Below are 19,699 nucleotides of genomic sequence, written 5' to 3' on the forward strand. Positions count from 1 at the left end.
CATTGAAAGGATTTAGTGAAATTAAGGAGAAGAAGGATAAAAAAGAGGAAAAAACGAGGTCGGGGCACTTCCGAATCACAATCGTGATCAATTCCTGCATCGTTCTTCGTTCATCAACCAGTTAGTATTTATTTTAAGATTTTGAATTCGCTTTGTGCACCCTTAGGGGTCCTCCTTGTTGCTTTGCATATTTTCATCTCATTCTTCTACCATCAGTGATCTCATTTCTTCATATAAAGTGAATTTCAACCAATCATTTGCATTGTAATATCATTTTATCCTTGTAAAATAAAATTTCAATCGATCATTTACCTCACAAGTCATCTTTTAAAGAGATTGAAAGTAAATAAGTCAAACCAAGATAAAATCAACATGTAATCGAGCTATCTATCCAGAAAAGTCGCTTGAGTTCGTTCAAGGTCCAATGCCTTAACAGTCTGTTTTGTTTTTATTGGTTAAAATGAACCTTTAAAAAGTTTAAAATCAACTCAGCGCATAACTTTATTGCTTTTAAAAAACTACTTAGGTTTGAGTTCCTCGTCGCACTTGAGGATACATAGGAATAAGGACAATACCCTTGTCAACCCTAAAAAAATAAAAACATAAAAAGAAAAAATAAATAAATATTGAAGTCATGATTTTATACAATTAAAAGTCACTGTCCCTTGTGACAGACGTGTGAAATGCTAATACCTTTCGCACACGTAAGTAACTCCCGAACCCTTATTCTTAAAATTTTAAATCTCTTTTTGATTTTTCCTAACGTTTTCCTCGAATAAACGTTAATGACGATTCTCGCATATCTTTCTCCTTTGAAAGATGCACCCTCAAATCTCGCATCGCCCTCCCGTCAAATGATAGGTTGCGACACTAATATATAAACTAAAAATTCTAACAAGTCATTAATCTAAATAATACTAAATTTAACCTTTTTAATTAAAATTTTGAATTCAAGCCTTGCGGTTGAAAATAAATATAATTGTGAGATAAGACCTTACAAAAGGTGGTCGGGTCCTATATTTTTTTACAGTAGTTGTGTAAGGTGATTGTGTCATGTATCCATGTCATAGACTGGGCTTCATAGCTAAAGAAAATAATATCAAATGAATTGGTCAAGCCTTTTTTAATACAAACATGAAACAACTATTATACATATCAGTGTTCATAAAACTGTAATAAAGCCACCAAACTTAGGACGGATACCGGTAAAATCATATCTAATATGGCATAACTGACGAGAAATTCCCCTGCTCAGTCACCAAGAGTTCTGGCTGTCAGGTACAAATTTTACACTCTGTTGTAAAAATTATCTCGGAAAGTTTACAGGAGGTTCCAAGCTACCTGCCAAAATCCCAAGATCTAGATCTTTATCTTCAAACTTTTTTATGAAAGGATGATCCTGGAAGTACAATGAGATTAGATGAATCAGCAATTAGGAATTTTAAAAAATAACTTGCACTTTTGGTCCCCTTGCTATCATCATCTCTCGAATTTAATCCTCCTTTCTTTTTTTCAAATTTGATCCCTTTTCATCAATTAACTTGGCATCCGGTAATTAACGGAAATGCTAACATGACACTTCCACACTAGCCATTCTATTAAATATTAAACGTCAAGTTAACATATGAACCAAACTTAAGTAAAATAGTGAAGGGATCAAATTTATAAAATAAAAAAAAATGGGGGAGGATCATATTCGAGAAGTGACAACAGTAAGAAGACCACAAAAAGTGCAATTAAGTTTAACAAAATCTAAGATAAACAATAAAACATCATTACGTCACTAACCAGAAGCTTCAATGATGTTAATCTATCCCGAGGATCCTTTTGTATGCTGTAATTAAACCAAGGAATAAACTTAATTAGAAATAAAACAAAACGGAATATTTTAAAAATTTACAACAATTTTGTTGATACTGGGTTACATATAGCAAACAAATCAAACAGTTAACTACAGCAGAAAACTAGCCAACAGAAATAAAATAGGTACAAACTAAAGGCACAAACATTAGGTTTCAAAACTGCACAAACGTGCAAAAGATCATCAATGTGACATAATTATCTGAACGTGTTAAAATTTATTTAATAACCAAATTTCTCATACAGATATAAAGTTAAAAGTGCAGCCAGGCAAGTAGTCAAAACACAAAAAACCAGGCAAGGGCCATGCTTGATACACTTCAGCACCATATTTCTGTTTTCAACCTTTGTTGATTTTGAATCTAAGTAAAAAGAAATAAACAATTACCAGGATGACACAAATGAACAGAACTCCGGGGAGAACTGATCGGGTGGAGCAGAAGGTGGGGGGCTTTCCACAATTGCTGCCAGAAGCTCATAAAAACTAGGCCAGCTTTGCTGATCTTCGGACTGTATATAAGGAAACCGTCCTATGGCACACTCAAGCACTACCATACCCAAACTCCAGATGTCACTGCTATAATCATAAGTACTCCCACTGATTCTTTCTGGCTAAACAAGGAAATCAACAAAACAAACTAATATTAATCATCATAACATTCACCGCATGGCTGTAGACTCAAAATCCGGAGAAAAAGAGAGGAGACTTAAATTTGATTAGAAATGCGAAGCAGTTTCTAGTAATATGGCACAGGATTAAATAAGGAAAAGTTACACACCGACATGTAATTGTAAGTTCCAACAAATGTATCCCTTTGGCCCATTGAGCTTGCTAGCATGGCGCTAACACCAAAATCAGTAATCTTCACCTCCCCTTTGTGATTAACTAACAGATTGGATGGTTTAATGTCCCTATGTATTACATGCCTTTCATTGTGCAGGTAAACGAGGCCTTGCAATACCTGAAATATGCAAGTGAATAATTAAAAAGGAAACAGAATGGCCTCTGACTATTGCCACTCGCAAGGACTAGAATCTGCCATTTTCAACAAGAAATGAAAATATGGTCCAATATACCTGCTTAGAAACCACAGCAAGATATGGTTCCAGAATAGTTTTAACTTGTTTGATTACATCTGCTAGAGAACCACGATCCATGTATTCTAGCACAAGAGATATTACTCCGTTATGATAGAATGAGTGATAGCAAACTACAACATGTGGACACTGTGACGCTTGATTTATTTTCAGTTCCTGAACAATCTGTTTTCGAATATCCTCTTGTATATTCATCTGAATAACCTGCAATATAAGTACAAAGATGTTTCCCCATCATACAAAAAAAAAATCAAGTCACAATGTTGAAAGTCATTTTCTAAACAATGTGCTTTGTGTTTAAAAGGCAATATTTAAAAGCAGTGCAATATCACAAAGGTAAACTGTTTCATCAAAGGTGCTGAAACAAAATAAAAGCGGGATACGGTCTTCAGCATGCTTGGAAAAACATTCTAAATCACATTTTCAGAAAGCAAATTATCTGAGTTTATTGAACTCCAAGTCCATTTATATATTATATATAAAAAAATAAAACATTTATTTATAGTACTTCCTACATGTTCACATATATCGTAAGACATTTGCAACCATTTGTTAAAAGCAACCAGAAAAACAATATCATGGTGTCCTTTTGCATGACTCCATATGTTATAGAAAGAAAAGTATGTCAAACTTAAAAAAAGAGATGAGATGAAAAATATAGACAACAATTAGTCAAAATAATAATTGCACAAGCAAGTCTACCCATAGAAGCAATTAAAACACTTGTGCATTACAACCTTTAAAGCAAACAATCTTCCAACCCACTTATGGCGAACAAGTTGTACCACACCACCACTGCCTTTTCCAATTACTTTGATGGTCTCAAGGTCATCCAGCGAGAAGTCAAATTCCAGTTCCTTACCATCTGAAGGCTGTTCAAAGAGGTAAATTGTAAGCCTTAGGTGCTCAAAACCCAAAAATGAAAACAAAGAAAAAGGACAGAAAATGAATCTGTAAATGATGCATGCAGAATGGTGATAAAGTACACTGTTAGAATGAGTACTGTGGGCCCAATGGGAGAGTATGGATTGGGCTAGATGTGTATCAAGCACAGGAGGTGAAAGAACGAAAAGGTTCGAACCTATCATTTAGCCTAATCCATACTCTCCTATTGCGCCCACACTACACATTCTAACATGGTATAAGAAATCCAGTTTTCTTTATCTCTTTATTTATTGTTTTTTTCTTTTTTTTTTTAAAGAATGATCAACAGCCTCACAATATTCAACATGATTAACATCCACAATCATGACAGTCGGTCAAACCCCCCAAAAGTCACTAAACATAATTGAGAACATCTTTGAGAACAAAGACCAAAAGCAATGCTAAATGCAGGAAAGGATGTCCAAAGAGGAAAAGTGGGGCAAAAACTAGCCATGAGGCCCATTACAGCACAAACTATTGTGACAACTTGTAAATCAGCAAAGAATTCCAAGTGATTCATGCATGTATATAAAAATAGATATCACCCCAAAGCCAAGAAAGAAGTTAATGAACACTAATCCATAAACCTCACATTGTTAATGAACACTAAAAAGAATGAGATGAAAAATGATGAAAACTCCTGCTTCTTCAGAGAATTTTTGGACACTATTAACGGTTCAGCAAGAAGAGACAGTATAGCAACTCCCAACACCACATGCTACTTAGGGTTGATTCTTTGATTCTCTTCCATTCCCTTTTTCAGCACCTTCCCAGGTTTGATGAATTCCCTGAGATGAAGATTTTGAGTTAGCAGCTTGTCTGGAATTTGAGTTCATCCATTTTGTAAGACCATCAACAAATTCAGTCTCACTAATTTCATTGTCTCGGTTGAGATCCAAATCTTGAACGAGTTTAATAACTGCCTCTTGAGCATCATCTACAACCTGGCCAAACTCGATGCACTTGACTAATTTTGCAAATTCAGATCTTGAAATTTGATTATACCCGTTGACATCAATTTCCTCAAACAACCTTCAGATAGCAATTTTATCAGGTGAGCCATCATCTTTGCTCAACCTTCCAACCATATCATTCTAAGCATGCTTCAAGACTTCAGATATAAGATGTCCCTTCAATTCGTGTTCTTTTCTCACTTGTTCAATCCATAGGTTGATAAAAGTCTGATACATTTTGTTCACAGATTGTTTGGGGAAGTATTGACTATCAAGAGCAGGCTTTGTTTAGGTAATGTATTCTTGTTGTCAGTGACATACTCTTCCTTGGTTATAATTTGATCACCATTTTGGTCAAAAACTTTTAACAAGTCTGCTATTTGTTCCTCTTTGATATTTGTCAGTTAATTTACCCCAAACAACAGCTCTTTAACTTCAGAAGCTAACAAGACATTGCCCCCATGTTGACTAATTTCATGATACAGCCCACTTATGGCAGTAACATTGGGAGTCCTATCCTCGGTCAGGATCTTTTGCAGAGTTTCTTTCTCAAAAAGTTGAAAAATTCTTAATATTATTAAGTCATCATGTTTAATATCTCCACTCTTGTTTTCTCGATTGGAGGTTTAAAGACACAGGAAATGAAGTATGAGATAAGAAACACAACAGCAAATATAAAAGCAACCATCAACGTGACTTTGCGCTGCGTAGAAGTGGAACAAATTGAAAATCTGCATTATGAAGAGCAGTATAACTGAGAAACCATCATTCTTAGTTTACTCATATGGCATCAAATCTCCAATTGGAGCTCTGGTGCATACCTTGATCTTCATCTTCAATCACGGTTCGTAACAATCAGAACAACGGTGCTAGCTCAAGCAATCATGGAGCAGCAATGAATACTCAAATGGATCCCTTTCAGAATCAAAATAGACCCTATTATTTGCATCTCAGAGAGAATCCCACTATGGTACTCGTTTCTACTCCTCTTAATGGTTCCAATTATCATTCATGTGCCTGTGTGATGTGGAGAGCCATTAGCAGTAAGAACAAGATTCGCTTCGTTGATGAAAGCATTCTGATCCCAATAGCTTTGACCCTAATTTTGATCTTGTGGGAGTCTAACAATAACCTTGTTCATTCTTGGTTGATGAATTCCATTTCTAGTTCAATTGAACAAAGTAGTGTATATGGATTCAGCGGCAGACGTGTGGAGAGACCTCAAAGAGAGGTTCTCACAAGGGGATCTTGTTCATATAGCAGAATTACAACAAAAACTCTATAGCTTTAGATAAGATTCATCATCTGTGACTGATTACTTCACTGAACTGAAGGTACTTTGGGAAGAGTTGAAAAATTACAGGCCAACTCGAAGTTGCGTTTGTGATGTCAAATGTACTGCAAAGCATCCAGAGATTTGAATAAATATAAGCCAGAAGATTGCATTATTAGGTTTCTCACAGATAATGAATCTTGTCAAATGATAATTTCAGTGTTGTGAGATTGCAAGCTTTACTCATGGATCCTTTGCCACTGTTAAACCATGTCTTTTCAATGGTGATACAACATGAAAGGCAAAATGGTCTTGCCCCCACTGAGGATTCACAAGTTATGGTGAATGTTGCATATGGCAGAAAATTCACTGGAAAAAGGAAGTTCCATTTTAATGGAAAACAATGGCAATTATTGAGATAAGAGTGGTCACACTGTTGATGTATGGTGTAAGACGCATGGATTCCCAACTGGTTTGAGTCATAATACAGCCAATAATGTGATGATTGAGGAGAATGATAGTAAGTTGGAAGAGCCTTCAAATAATAAAACAGTTACTGTTGGTCCTTCTCCCACACCAACATTCACAGAGTGATTACAAAGCTTTATTTGGACTATTGCAGAAGATGAATTTGCAGAATATTTCTATAGAGGCAGATCATGGCGTGAATCAAATTCATGTGGCCAGAGAAAGAGGAGATGATCACACTACAAATTCTGGAACAGAAGGTATTTCTTATGCTTTATCCTTCTCAAGTAGTAAGATTCATGCTTCTTGGTTAGTAGATTCTGGAGCCACAGATCACATTTGTCAAACATTGAGAATATTTGATTCATATGATACAATAAAACCCTTTACTGTAAGGTTGTCGAATGGTATTTCAGTACTATCTAACATAGCAGGGACAGTGAAGATTATGGATAATTTTGTCCTTTTTGATGTGCTTTACTTACGTCAATTCCAGTTCAATCTACTCTATTTCTAAATTGGTGAAACAGGGTCAATATCAAGTTATGCTTTCTAATGATTCTTGTACCATACAGGATTCTTCATCGAAGATGATTGGTTTAGCTAAGCTGGAAAATGGTTTGTATTACTTATATAATGATGGTATGTCTCTTCCTTTAGTGAATAACGTGATTTGTAACTCAAATAGTGTCCCAAAGTCTGCATTATGGCACTTTAGGTTTAGACATGTGTTCTCAGACAGATTAGATTCTTGTTGTGAAATGTTTCCTTCAATCAATGCAAATAGAAATATTGTTTGTGATATGTCACTTTGCTAGACAAAAATGACTTTCCTTTAAGAGCAGCACTAAGCGAGCTGTTGCAAGTTGTGATCTATTACACCTGGATATATGGAGACCTTGTTCCCTATGCTCAGTCCATAATTATAAGTATTTCCTAACCATTGTGGATGATCACAGCAGATTTACTTGGATTGTGATGTTAAAGGGAAAGTATGAAGTTTCTCAACAGATTCAACACTTTGTAGAATTGGTGGAAAATCAATTTAGTAAATCCATCAAAGCCATGTAGAGACCCACAACAAAATGGTTGAGTTGAATGCAAACATCAACACTCACTCAACATAGCACGTGCATTGATGATGCAATCTGGATTGCCAAAGAACCTATGGAGTTATGCAGTGATACATGCAGTCTTTCTAATTAATAGGCAGCTGCCTTCCAAGCTTCTTAGCAATTGCTGCCCTTATCAGTTGTTGTATGGGAGTTTACCTGACATTGACAATATCAAGGTTTTTGGATCACTTTGTTATTTGTCCACCTTGACTTCACACAGATCTAAGTTTGATGCTTGGGCTAGGAAATGTGCATTCTTGGGGCATAAGGCTGGAGTGAAAGGTTTCCTAGCTTATGATGTTCACAGTAAACAAATTGTGCCTTCAAGGAATGTCACATTTCATGAACTTACATTCTGTTTGGGAATGCAGAATTGTTAATCAAGATAGTCCACCAGACGACACTCCTCCCTTGCCACTTGTTTATTCATCACCTGGTCCTTCACCATCCGAACCACCTCAACACACACATGAGCCATCTAACCATATTCAACCTGACACACTCACCTCTAGTCCTCGACGTGATAAGAATCAAATTTCAATTATTTTTAGGATTAAATTGCAAGCACTTATCCTTTGATTGTAATAGTTTTCTTATAAACTACCATTAACTCTAGTTGTTTATATATATTGCACATTTACTAATGTTGTTTAAATATGAAAGATTCTTCCATGATTTTGTAGGTTTTGATGGTTGTTTTGTTAGATTTAGAAACAAAGCCAAAAGGAAGGGGAAAATGATCTTTTTATGAAGGTTTCTGACCCTAAATTCGCTCAAGCTAACATCCAACTCGCCTAGGCTAAAGATGTAACTTCAACCCTAAGCAAGCAACTCGCTTAGGTGAGTGGATGCCTTCACCATTAAGTTGCAACTTGCCTGGGTGAATTTCCTTGCACTCCTTGGTTGTCTTCTATAAATAGCCATGCATTATTGAAGGAAAGGGAAAGCTAAGAAGCAAATACCAGAGAAAAACGCAAAAGAAGAGAAGAAGAAAAGGAAAAGTGGAGTCGAGGCGCTGCAGAGTTGTGACCGTAGATCACTTCCTTCATCATTTCTCTTGTTAGTTTTGTGATCTAAGCAATGATCGGTTAGTTTTTCTTAAGGATTGGATGTAATCTTTGTACCTTTATGTATCCTTTTTGATATTATATATGTATGAATCTTTCCTACTCGTTATTGGTAATTTCATTCTACTCATAATGTTCGATTCTATTTTATCACTAGTGTCATGAAATTGGATTTTAAGTGAGATTGAAAAGTAATCTTAGAATTTGAACCGAATGATTTTACTCTTTAAGTACGTTACTAAGAATAGAGCATAGCATTTTGATTGCAAAAAGCACGAGAATATAATTGTAATGTTAGGGTATTTACTGCATATGCGAGGGGTAGATATTTAGTAAATATTCTTAAGCTCTGAGTGTGAGGGATAACTTATGTGTGCATCAATAATATTGAAAAATGATTCATAGATGTTAATCTTATTAGGATATTAAGGGTTTGAACGATGAAATCCAATCCTATGTTCTCTTGAATTAATTTAAGTCGTTATTATTATTTCCATAATTTACGTATTTTCTACGCACTAAATTTTGTTATTTTCGTTATTCCTGTAATTTCGTTATTCCGCTATTTTCATTATTCTTTTACTTTCATTTATCTTTAGTTAGTTAAACCAAAACCAATGACATTCGATTAAATTTGTACGTAATTATTGAACTGATAACCTTTTTCCGAATGAATTAAGTAAACTCGAGTCTCTGTGAAGACGAACTCTTTTATAAATGTGAAACCTACAACGACAATTAGTACGCTTGTCAAAAGTCTAACACGACGCAGCACCAGAATTTGAAAACCACCCTCATCTAAAACAATATTATTGAAACCTCTTTAGTTCCTCTCTCACTAAACCCACCACACCATATCACCTTCACTTGTATATGACCTATGGTCACTTGTCACATTCACACAAAAGTTATGCATTATCCATCTCTTCCAACACTGAACCAACTTCATTCCATCCTGCCAACCAAGAATAGTGTTGGAGGGATGCTATGCAAGCAGAACTAGATGCCTTCAACTCCAACCATACTTGGACTATCATTGATCTTCCTCCCAACATCACACCCTTTGTAAATAAATGGGTCTACAAAATAAAGAGGAAAGCTGATGGATCCATTGAGTGTTATAAAGCCCGCTTAGTTGCCAAAGGGTACACTCAAACTGAAGGAGTGGACTACTTTGATACTTTTTCTCCGGTGGCAAAGCTCCATACAATTCGCTTGTTGTTGGCTCTAGCTTCCACCAAGAATTGGTATGTTCATCAATTGGACGCTAACAATGTTTTTCTCCATGGAGAGTTGCTTGAAGATGTCTACATGACAATCCCTCAAGGGGTTGTCTCTCCTGGTCCCAATAAGGCTTGCAAACTCTTAAAGTCATTATATGGCCTCAAACAAAGCAACAGGAAATGGTATGAACGTTTATCCACTCTCCTCCTTCAGCTAGGCTTCATTCAAGCTCATGGAGATCACTCTTTATTTGTATGACGCACTAATAGTTCATTTACTGCCTTACTTGTTTGTGTGGATTACATTGATCTGATTGGTGATTCCATGCACATTTTCTCTGAGATTAAGATTACACTTCATCAACAGTTTAGTATTAAGGACCTTGGCCTCCTTCAGTATTTCCTTGGCCTGGAAGCAGCTCATTCTAAACAAGGAATCTCTCTGTCAACGCCAGTATTGCCTTGATTTGCTCTCAGATTTTGGTGTCTTACGCAGCAAGCCTGCAAGCAATCCTATGGATCCTGGCACGCAACTAGCTGAAGCAGATAGTCCACCTTTTCCTGATGTTGCGAGTTATAAGAGGTTAGTGGGTCGGTTGTTATATCTCACTACTACTCATCCAGATATCTCTCATGCTGTACAGCAACTGTTAGGAAGTCTCACATCGTCTGTCTCAGTTCTTGAGATGCAGCTTATATATCTGTTGGGCAACTTCACTTAGTGCCAATTGATTTTAAGTTAAAATCTAACATGGTATCAGAGCCTATAGCCCATCTTAGTTCTTGCCTATTCTAGTAGGCTCGCCTATATTGGCAAGCATCTGTGAAGGGGGGGTGTTAGGAAGTCCCACATCGCCTGTCTCAGTTCTTGGGCTGTAACTTATATATCTGTTGGGCAACTTCACTTGGTGCCAATTGGTTTTAAGTTGAAATCTAACAGCAACTCGGTCAATTTTTGTCCAAATCAACTTTGCTGCATCACAAGGCTGCCCTTCAGAGTCTTCACTGCCTCAAGGGATCCCCTGGAAAAGGCTTCGCAGCCTTCTTCCTTTCATTGCCTAATCTCCAAGCTTGGGATGGTTGATATTTACCACCCCTAAGCTTGTGAGGGCCTAGGGGTAGTACATGTGAACAATCTGTTAGTGACAGTTAGAATTAGTTGGAGAGTTTGTATGACTAATAGTTAGATTTAGTGATAAGTGAGTACTATAAATAAGCATTCTCTGTATCATTTCTTGGTATCATATCATTTTGTGTGAAATATCAGAATTATCACCTTCAATTTAGTTTACTCATACCCCACACTAATGTTAGAAGCAAGATGGACGATCTAGCCAACAAACCAACCCCAGTGGAAGCATACTCTCTCCTTGTCACTGGAAAGTCCAGTAACAACAAGAATTAAGGACTTGGGAAGGGTACTAAGTATATCAAAGGCACTGGCACCAAAAACACTAGGGCCAAGAATCTAGAAGATTTGTTTGCCCCTGGAAGCCAAATATGATTCTCCATGGAACAAGAACTCATAAACCAAAATGAGGAAGAGATGGCCAAGAATGTTATTGGAGCATGGCAAGAAGCTGTACATTTGCTTACAGTAATTGTCAGAGGAAGAAGATCCAACTCTTTGGTCTTTGAGTTGTAGATAAGAGTCTTGGGGCTGAACATCATCAACCCCATCACAAACCAACATCAGAAACACAGAGTAAACACACAAAGCGGAAGCAAGTAGAGGAAAACATAACCAAAATTGAATTTCATCACTGATTGAAGGTATGTGATAATGCAAATAACAGATTCTACAAAACAAAATGAATGAAAATTGCAAATAAATGGGAATGTTAGGTAATAGAGCTACCCGTGATTCTTTTTCTTCAGAGATAAGACGCAACCCTTTCTGATTCAAGAGTAGATCTCCATCATGGAATGTTCCGCTTGCAGTCCTAATCACAATTTGACAATAACCAAACCAATCAATTTCATAGACATAATAATAACAGAAGTAAAATAGTTTTTAAAAAAAAATTGGAAAGCGAAATCAAAATGTGAACTTTCTTCACTTTTTTTGTTCCTGAAATGGGTAGGTTTCCAAATCATGATAAGAATACAAAAATCTAAGCTATTGTTGAATCCTTTGACCCATGTCCACCCGAGCACCACATTCTAGAGCAGAGAGAAGCAATGAATTGTGGAGTGAAAATAAAAACTGAAACTTCATAGAAAAATTGGAGGGTTGAATAAAAGAAGATGAAATGGGTTGGTAATGGAAAGAACTTACAGGAAAGATGTGATGGGGGTTTCCTGAGCAGGAACCGCGAGCTTCAGCTGCTTCAATGGCATCTTTGTCTTCATCTTCGTTGTTCACTGATTTTGCTGCTAACAAAATCCCAAGATCTAGATCTTTATCTTCAAACTTTTTTATGAAAGAATGATCCTGGAAGTACAATGAGATTAGAACCAAGGTCCAGTGATGGTAGCACCAAAACGGGCATTGGAGGTAGGGCATATAATAGCTTTCTCTTGAGCAAGAGGCATAACAAAAGACATAATAATATCAATTTTTTGAAAATTATTTTGCATAAAATGTTTTTTCTAAGTCCACAAGGTTCTATAACTACTTATTAATCAATATCAATTTTATCACTGGGAAGCGTCCAAATTAAAGTAACAAATCAGAGACAAAGTGACCATTTGAGAAATATAAATTCAAATTTACAAATATAAATTCAAATTTTAGAAAATGTTTTGAACTGGCAAGGAAAATAATATAGTTGACAAGTACATTTGAGAAATGATAGTGCTTGATGGTGTAATTCAGTGTAATGTAGCAACTCTAACTTCAGGCCAAGAAAACTAAACAACATCTTCTCTAGGAATTATAGAGCTTCTGTCAACTAATTTTAGGATCTGACGAGCCATAGGACAAAGTTAATATAATGAAAGAGACAAATAAAAGGAATCTGGACCAGAAGAGAAGAAAACTCAGAAGCTGAACAAGGAGAGGAAGAACTAAGTAGCCCAATAGTTTCATTCGCAGTTTCTAGTTTCTAGTATGCTACAAAAAATTCAGGAACAAGTATTCTTGTAGAAGCCAAGTTTAATAATAAATAAATCCCATCACACACAACCACACAATTAACTCAATTAGCTGAAAACCTTGCCGGTTGACTTGAAGATGCATAGGATCGAAATGAAAAAAAATTACCTGAAATTAGAGACATTCATATGCTGTTGTTGAAATCATGAAAGGCATTTGCTGCAACAAAATGAAAGAGCAGAACAATATGTAAGACAAAAATGGGAACAAAGAGAGGAAACCGAATAGAAACAACAAAACGTGTCAAAGAACAAAGCAAGGGCAGAAACAACACATAGGAAATTACCAGAGACGAAGTCAGAGAAAAATTGGATTATGTTTCAGAAACACACACAAGGGATCGTGTATGGTGCTGGCTAGAGAACACAACAAGGCTAATCAGATGTATGTGAGAACAGAGACTAGGGCAGATAGAAGAAGTAACGAGGAAAGGTGACTCTGGTTAGGGTAGGAGAGTCAATTAGGTATCCCACAAAAATGTACACCGTCAAACATATTATTATCTTTTTAAGTAATGGTTGTGATTTTCTATTTTACTTCTCTTTCCATCTCAGAACTGGAGCGGTGAAGAGAAAGAGGGGCTAGACCACGGTGGAGAAAAGTAAGGGGATAGAAAAATGGTGGACTGTGCCGGTTAGTTTGCTTTTTGTAACCCTTTTTATCTCGTTTTTTTGTTATCTTTATTTCTTTGGTTTGAATATTTTTTCCTTCTTTTGGTTTGAATATTTTACTCTTTTTCTCGGTTAGTAAGGGTTCTCACTTCTTAGTACTATGTCGATCCTCTCCATTTCTGAATAAAATGGGACAAATTTCCCACTTTAGGTTTCTTTTAGAAACTTTTTCTTAGAGTAGGGCTGTTTCTAAACAATTTCCACAGGGATGTTGTTTTTTACGTACCAGCCATGCATGGCGCCAGTGCTGATGGCGCCTTCGACAGGGACGAGTCACGTGGCATGTCGCCACTGTGACTGGCGACAAAGGACTGCATATCACAGCTCTTATTGGCGCGTCCAAAGGTGCATGGAAGCGCTGGTTTGACCAGCGACTTCAGCACCTGCACTTGGGTTTGCAGAGCTATCGGCATAGGCTGCAGCACCTGCAGCTGCTTAGGTCGTAGCTGGAAGGCGCCACTCGAGTTGGCGATTTGGGTGAGAGGAAGGCGCCAATGGGGTTAGCGCTTTCAACTTCAGTGGGATTTAAAAACCCAAGTGCAGAGGGACCAGGTCGCGCTTCCTTGTAAAATTTGTGTGTTGAAGGTGAAAAAGAATGTGGTTGCTTGTGTTGAGAGAGGTAGCTGGTGGTGTTGTTCAGTTTGTGTTCTTCCATTTTCTAAAAGCTTATAAGTTATATATTCAATATATTTTATATGTTTTATTTATGTAGATGTTTATATTTTGATAAATGAATAGTTTTAGGTAAGATAATAATTCTGTATAGTTTAGTTTGAATTGTTAATGTTATATATGCCAGATTATATTTTGATAAATGAATAGTTTTAGGTAGTATAAGATAATAATTTTGGATAATTTAGTTTGAATTGTTAATGTTATATGGTATATTAGATTTAGGTTTATATGATAAATTAGGAATAGTTTTACATACTCTAAGTTATTAATTTTATATGGTAGATTAGGAATATTTTAAATTTTGATATGATAGATTAAGTTTAGTTGAAATTTTTTGTAAAATAAATTAGAAATAATTTGAAGTAACGTAACTTATTAATTTTAGATTAGCTTTAGTTTAAATGTTGTATATGGTAGATTACATTTAATTTAAATATTTAATATCATAGATTAAGAAAAATTGTATGTACTGGAAATTATTAATTTTAAATTAGGTTAGAATGAAATATTTTATATTACGTTAGTTTTAGTTATTATTAGACAAAATATCTTATGTTTAAATTATAATAGTTTTACGTATTTAAAATTATTGATTTTGTATATTAAATTATATTACTCGTAATTATTTAAAGTCATTAATTTTGTATATGGTAAATTATTCATAGATTAAGAATAATTTTATGTACTATAAATTATTAATTTTAAATTAGGTTAGAATTTAATTTTTTATATTACGTTAGTTTTAGTTTTTAATTTTTAGTTTTTTTTATTACGTTAGTTTATAGTCGAAAATTTAATTATTAATTTTGTATATATATTATTTTATTTTTTAGTCGAAAATATAAATATTATTTTATATATTGAAATTTATATTTGTATGTAATTTAATTTATTTATAGAATATATATGAATTAGGTTATTTGTATAATATATTTTGTTATTGAAATTAAAAAAATATAATTTATTATTTATGTAAAATTGTCTTTGGATGTGATTTAATTTATTTTGTATAATACATTTAAATTTCCGTGATTGTATAATACATTTAAATTTCCCTTATTTTAATTAAGTTTTTTGTAAATATACTTAATTTGTGTATGTATAATTAATGTATAAATTTTATCGTCAATGAATTGTTTTATATTTTATTTTGTAGGATCAATGGCATCTTTGTCGTCATGCTCATCGAGCATACAAACTAGGTCTAGTCCAGTTGATGGTGACGTCTTGTGGATGCAACCCAAGCATGTTTTAGAACATGTTTGGAATGGGGAACTAGATAGAAAATTACACATCAGACGAGCAGTCCCGACATATCAAGGTGAAAAAAAAATATCAGAGGAAATTGTTCCTCTACTTCGGCAATGTGGGTTTTATTGGATCATGAAGATGGGATATCTAAAGATAAATGCGGCCTTAATTAGTGCATTCATTGAAAGATGGAGGCCCGAAACCCACACGTTTCACCTGAGATGCGGAGAGGCTACCATTACTCTCCAAGATGTATCAATTTTATTAGGTTTGCGTACTGACGGGGCACCATTAATTGGTTCGACAAATCTTGATTGGGCCGATTTGTGTGAAGAATTATTAGGAGTCAGACCACAGGAAGGCGAAACTGAAGGCAGTGTGGTCAAATTAAGTTGGCTGGCTCACCATTTTTCTCACATAAATATTGATGAGGGTAACGTTGAACAATTACAAAGGTTTACCCGTGCGTGGATTCTTCGATTCATAGGAGGTGTCCTCTTTGTTAACAAAAGTAGTAGCAGAGTTTCCTTAAGGTACCTACAATTTTTACGTGACTTTGAACAGTGCAGCACGTATGCGTGGGGACCTGCCGTGCTTGCGTATTTATATAGAGAGATGTGCAGCACCACCGATTACAAAGTTAAATCAATCGGAGGTATGTGCATCTTAATCCAAATGTGGGCATGGGAACGATGCACGACTTTAGCTCCAAAGAGGACACCTCCCGTCATAGAAAATAAACCACTTGGACACAGGTTTGTCATTAAAAAAATTACATTTGAATTGAAAATATTTAATGATGGAACATGTTGACAATGATGATTTCATTTTTATTGTAGGTGGCTGCGACGTGGAAATCAGCATATCGGCAATGATGATCTTAGAGTTTTTCGTCGCAAATTGGATCTGATGAAACGACATGAGGTAAGTGTTGGATCTTGTGGCCTCAATAATCTTAAGAGGGATAGGCTTAGAATGCAGAAGAAGCAACAACAATCAATTTAATAATGTTCTATAAACATGCAAGGCAAAATTGATTGCAATAACATAAATAAGATAAGGGAAGAGAGAATGCAAACACAGTTTTATACTGGTTCGGCCACAACCCGTGCCTACGTCCAGTACTCAAGCAACCCACTTGAGATTTCCACTATCTTTGTAAAATCCATTACAAAGTCTGAACCACACAGGGACAACCCATCCCTTGTGTTCAAGAATCCTTTACAACAAGAGACTCACAGTCTCTTAACCAATCTCATTGAATAAGAAGAATGGAAGAAGAATTCTCTCTTCAAGAGAAGAATATTACAATGAAGATCCATGGATGAACTCTTAATGGATGTGCAAGTGTTTGCCCAAGAGTTCTTTGAGAGAGCATTTGACAATGAAGTTCTCTTGGAATCTCTCTCATTTTCTTTTGAGAGGATAAGACATTTTGGACCAGCAAAACTCTCTCTTCAATTTCATCCCAAGTCACACATATATATAGGCCTTTGATGGCCATTCAAAATCCAAATGATAAGATGTGACTGTTGGCGATATTCCTTGAAAATCCTCTCTGGTAATCGATTACAGAATTAGTGTAATCGATTACACAGTTGTTTTTCTTGAACAGTTGTAACCTTTCATTTAAAATTTGAATTCCCAACGTTCAGAGTCTCTGGTAATCGATTACATATGATGTGTAATCGATTACACACTTTCAAACCATTGGTAATCGATTACATGTATTGGTAATCGATTACATGTGCCTTGAATGACTTGAAACCTTTCATTGTGAGGCAAGGCTTGATCTTGAAGAAATCTTGAATCAAGGCTTTGTTTGTTGAAACAATCTTGTATTAATCTTGAAGCAAAATGAGCCTTGTTTAATTCTTCTTTTGACATCATCAAAATCATGTATACATACATTCACAGTAAGAAGATCGTAATGTAATGATTAAATTATATTTTAATATGTTATGTTTGACTGAAAATTGACAAGTGTGTTGTTATATGCAGTTTGTCTGGGAGCCATACACACCAACTGTGATGGCAGCGTTGCCTCCAATTTGTGTGGTTGGAAGTGTAGCCTGGTTCTCGGTGGTGCCACTGATTTGTTTCCATGTTGTTGAGTGGCACCAACCCGATAGGGTTTTACGACAATATGGATTGCAACAACCTATTCCCGGGTGTCCTTCGCAACCGCAGAATCTCCATGGCATAACGCTCAAAGCCAAACAAGATGAGAATTGGTTCCACCTGTTGGCCCCAATCATTAGTCAGTGGAACAATGCAACTCAGTTTATGGTCGACGTTTATCCTCGACAGGAGGGCCTACTGGGTTTTAACTCGGACTACATAGTGTGGTATAGGCGTAAAACAAAGATGTTTGTCGACCCAGACAATGCAAACACAACTGCATTGGTATTTATCTGTTTTTCAATGTTTAACTTCTAATTATTTTCTTAAGTGTGAGCATTAATTTGTTGACGCTAATAATTGCAGGGTGAAGTTGTGGAGACTTCACAGTATATGGTGTCACCACAAGGGAGGAACACATGGGCAGTTGATGATCTCGTGCCTTACGTGGATAAGTTGGCGATTATATCAGAAGAGCAAGAGAGAGTCACTGAGCCAGTATCACATGGTCCAGCATCAGAGCGTGAATTCCCAGCACAAGAGTTTTACATTCTTCAGTCAAGTGTTGAAACTCGGGGCTTAGGCAGACGAAGGGAGCCTGTTGAAGCGGAGCAATATTCCCAACAAATGATGGAGCGTGGTCATGGAATGTATTACACGCCAGCAACATTTTTCGAATATCCTTCACAGATGTATCAGTATCCTTTTGAAGGTCATCACACTGATACTTCTGCGAGCGAACATTCGTTCGGTGGTGTTGCGGAAACACAAGCTCATTTTTCATGGCCCACTATGACTCCTTCGCAGCAGCACGATGGCCCCAAGGCAACACCTAACGCCCCATTTGCTCCGCAATGGAATGTACCCGGAGCAATACCTGATATGGGCGACATATTAGGTGTTGATTTGCGTCAGGAGTTTTTTGCTGAGGCTGAGCAAGCAGAAGCGGGGAGACAACACAGCAGAAGAAATCTTGATCGTCAAGCGCGAAGATGGGATCGACCATGTGGCACATCCTCACGAAATCGCGGACACCATAATGACTGATTTTTATGTCTTTGTGTAAATTTCTTATTGTTTGTAAGACATTTGATTTTGACAATTAATCTATCGCATGTCATTTATTATGCCTTACTAATGTATAGAGTTTATGTGGCGCATAAAAGTATAATAATAAACAAAGTATAAAAATAAAAGTAAAGTACACAAACGAAAAAAATAAGTAGTTTATGTGGCGCATCAAAGTATAATAATAAACAAAGTATAAAAATAAAACTAAAGTACACAAACGAAAAATAAGTAGTTTTACTAATGTATAGGGCTTAGGGGATTGGATTAGGGGTTAGGGTTTAAGGGTTAGTGTTTTGGATTAGGGGCTAGGGTTTTGGGGTAGGGTTAGGGTTAGGCCTTAGGGGTTTTCATTAGGTGTTAGGGTTAGGGGTGTAAGGGTTACTGTTTTGGATTAGGGGTTTAAGGGTTAGTGTTTTGGATTATGGGTTAGGGTTAGCTTTTAGGGTTAGGGTTAAGGCTTAGGGGTTTTGATTATGGGTTAGTGTTAGTGTTAGGGTTTTGGGGTTGGGTTAAGGCTTAGGGGTTAGGGGATTGGATTAGGGGTTAGGGTTTTTGGTTTATTGTTTTGGATTAGGGGTTAGGGTTAGGGTTGGGGCTAAGGCTTAGGGGTTTAAGGGTTAGTGTTTTGGAGTAGGGGTTATGGATTTGGGGTAGGGTTAGGGGTAGTGTTAGGGCTTAGGGGTTTTGATTATAGGTTAGGGTTAGGGGGTTGGGTTTATTGTTTTGGATTAGGGTTTAGGGTTAGGGCTTAGGGGTTGTGATTATAGGTTAGGGTTAGGGGGTTGGGTTTATTGTTTTGGATTAGGGTTTAGGGTTTTGGGGTAGGGTTAGG

General features: G+C 36.2%; 2 protein-coding genes across 2 annotated transcripts; one reads left to right on the plus strand and one right to left on the minus strand.

The window, feature by feature from the left end:
• Positions 1-1,108: 1,108 nt before the first annotated feature.
• On the minus strand, positions 1,109-13,728 carry LOC100792457 (mitogen-activated protein kinase kinase 6). The gene is made up of 10 exons (XM_006575195.4): positions 13,365-13,728; positions 13,187-13,237; positions 12,260-12,415; positions 11,840-11,924; positions 3,696-3,830; positions 2,938-3,162; positions 2,640-2,822; positions 2,249-2,472; positions 1,789-1,834; positions 1,109-1,399 (listed from the first exon to the last, which is right to left on the minus strand). Exons 3-10 carry the CDS (start codon positions 12,331-12,333, stop codon positions 1,307-1,309), a joined length of 1,065 nt encoding a protein of 354 aa, XP_006575258.1. The 5' UTR covers positions 12,334-12,415; positions 13,187-13,237; positions 13,365-13,728; the 3' UTR covers positions 1,109-1,306.
• Positions 13,729-15,585: 1,857 nt separating this feature from the next.
• Positions 15,586-18,843, plus strand: LOC106797540 (serine/threonine-protein phosphatase 7 long form homolog). Its single transcript, XM_014772280.3, has 4 exons — positions 15,586-16,430; positions 16,515-16,599; positions 17,677-18,081; positions 18,253-18,843. Exons 1-4 carry the CDS (start codon positions 15,586-15,588, stop codon positions 18,841-18,843), a joined length of 1,926 nt encoding a protein of 641 aa, XP_014627766.2.
• Positions 18,844-19,699: the final 856 nt, after the last annotated feature.

This window comes from Glycine max, chromosome 2 (assembly GCF_000004515.6).
Source record: "Glycine max cultivar Williams 82 chromosome 2, Glycine_max_v4.0, whole genome shotgun sequence".
Classification (NCBI taxonomy): domain Eukaryota; kingdom Viridiplantae; phylum Streptophyta; class Magnoliopsida; order Fabales; family Fabaceae; genus Glycine; species Glycine max.

What these genes read in the sequence shown, in the direction of transcription:
- LOC100792457 (XM_006575195.4), bottom strand. Translation starts at nt 12,333, where the DNA reads ATGAAGACAAAGATGCCATTGAAGCAGCTGAAGCTCGCGGTTCCTGCT. An exon ending in CTGAAGAAAAAGAATCACGG is followed by an intron (nt 3,831 to 11,839) that starts GTAGCTCTATTA and finishes CTCTTTGAACAG; the next exon opens with CCTTCAGATGGTAAGGAACT. An exon ending in TTGCTGTGGTTTCTAAGCAG is followed by an intron (nt 2,823 to 2,937) that starts GTATATTGGACC and finishes TGCATATTTCAG; the next exon opens with GTATTGCAAGGCCTCGTTTA.
- LOC106797540 (XM_014772280.3), top strand. Translation starts at nt 15,586, where the DNA reads ATGGCATCTTTGTCGTCATGCTCATCGAGCATACAAACTAGGTCTAGT. An exon ending in AATAAACCACTTGGACACAG is followed by an intron (nt 16,431 to 16,514) that starts GTTTGTCATTAA and finishes TTTTTATTGTAG; the next exon opens with GTGGCTGCGACGTGGAAATC. An exon ending in ATGCAAACACAACTGCATTG is followed by an intron (nt 18,082 to 18,252) that starts GTATTTATCTGT and finishes TACGTGGATAAG; the next exon opens with TTGGCGATTATATCAGAAGA.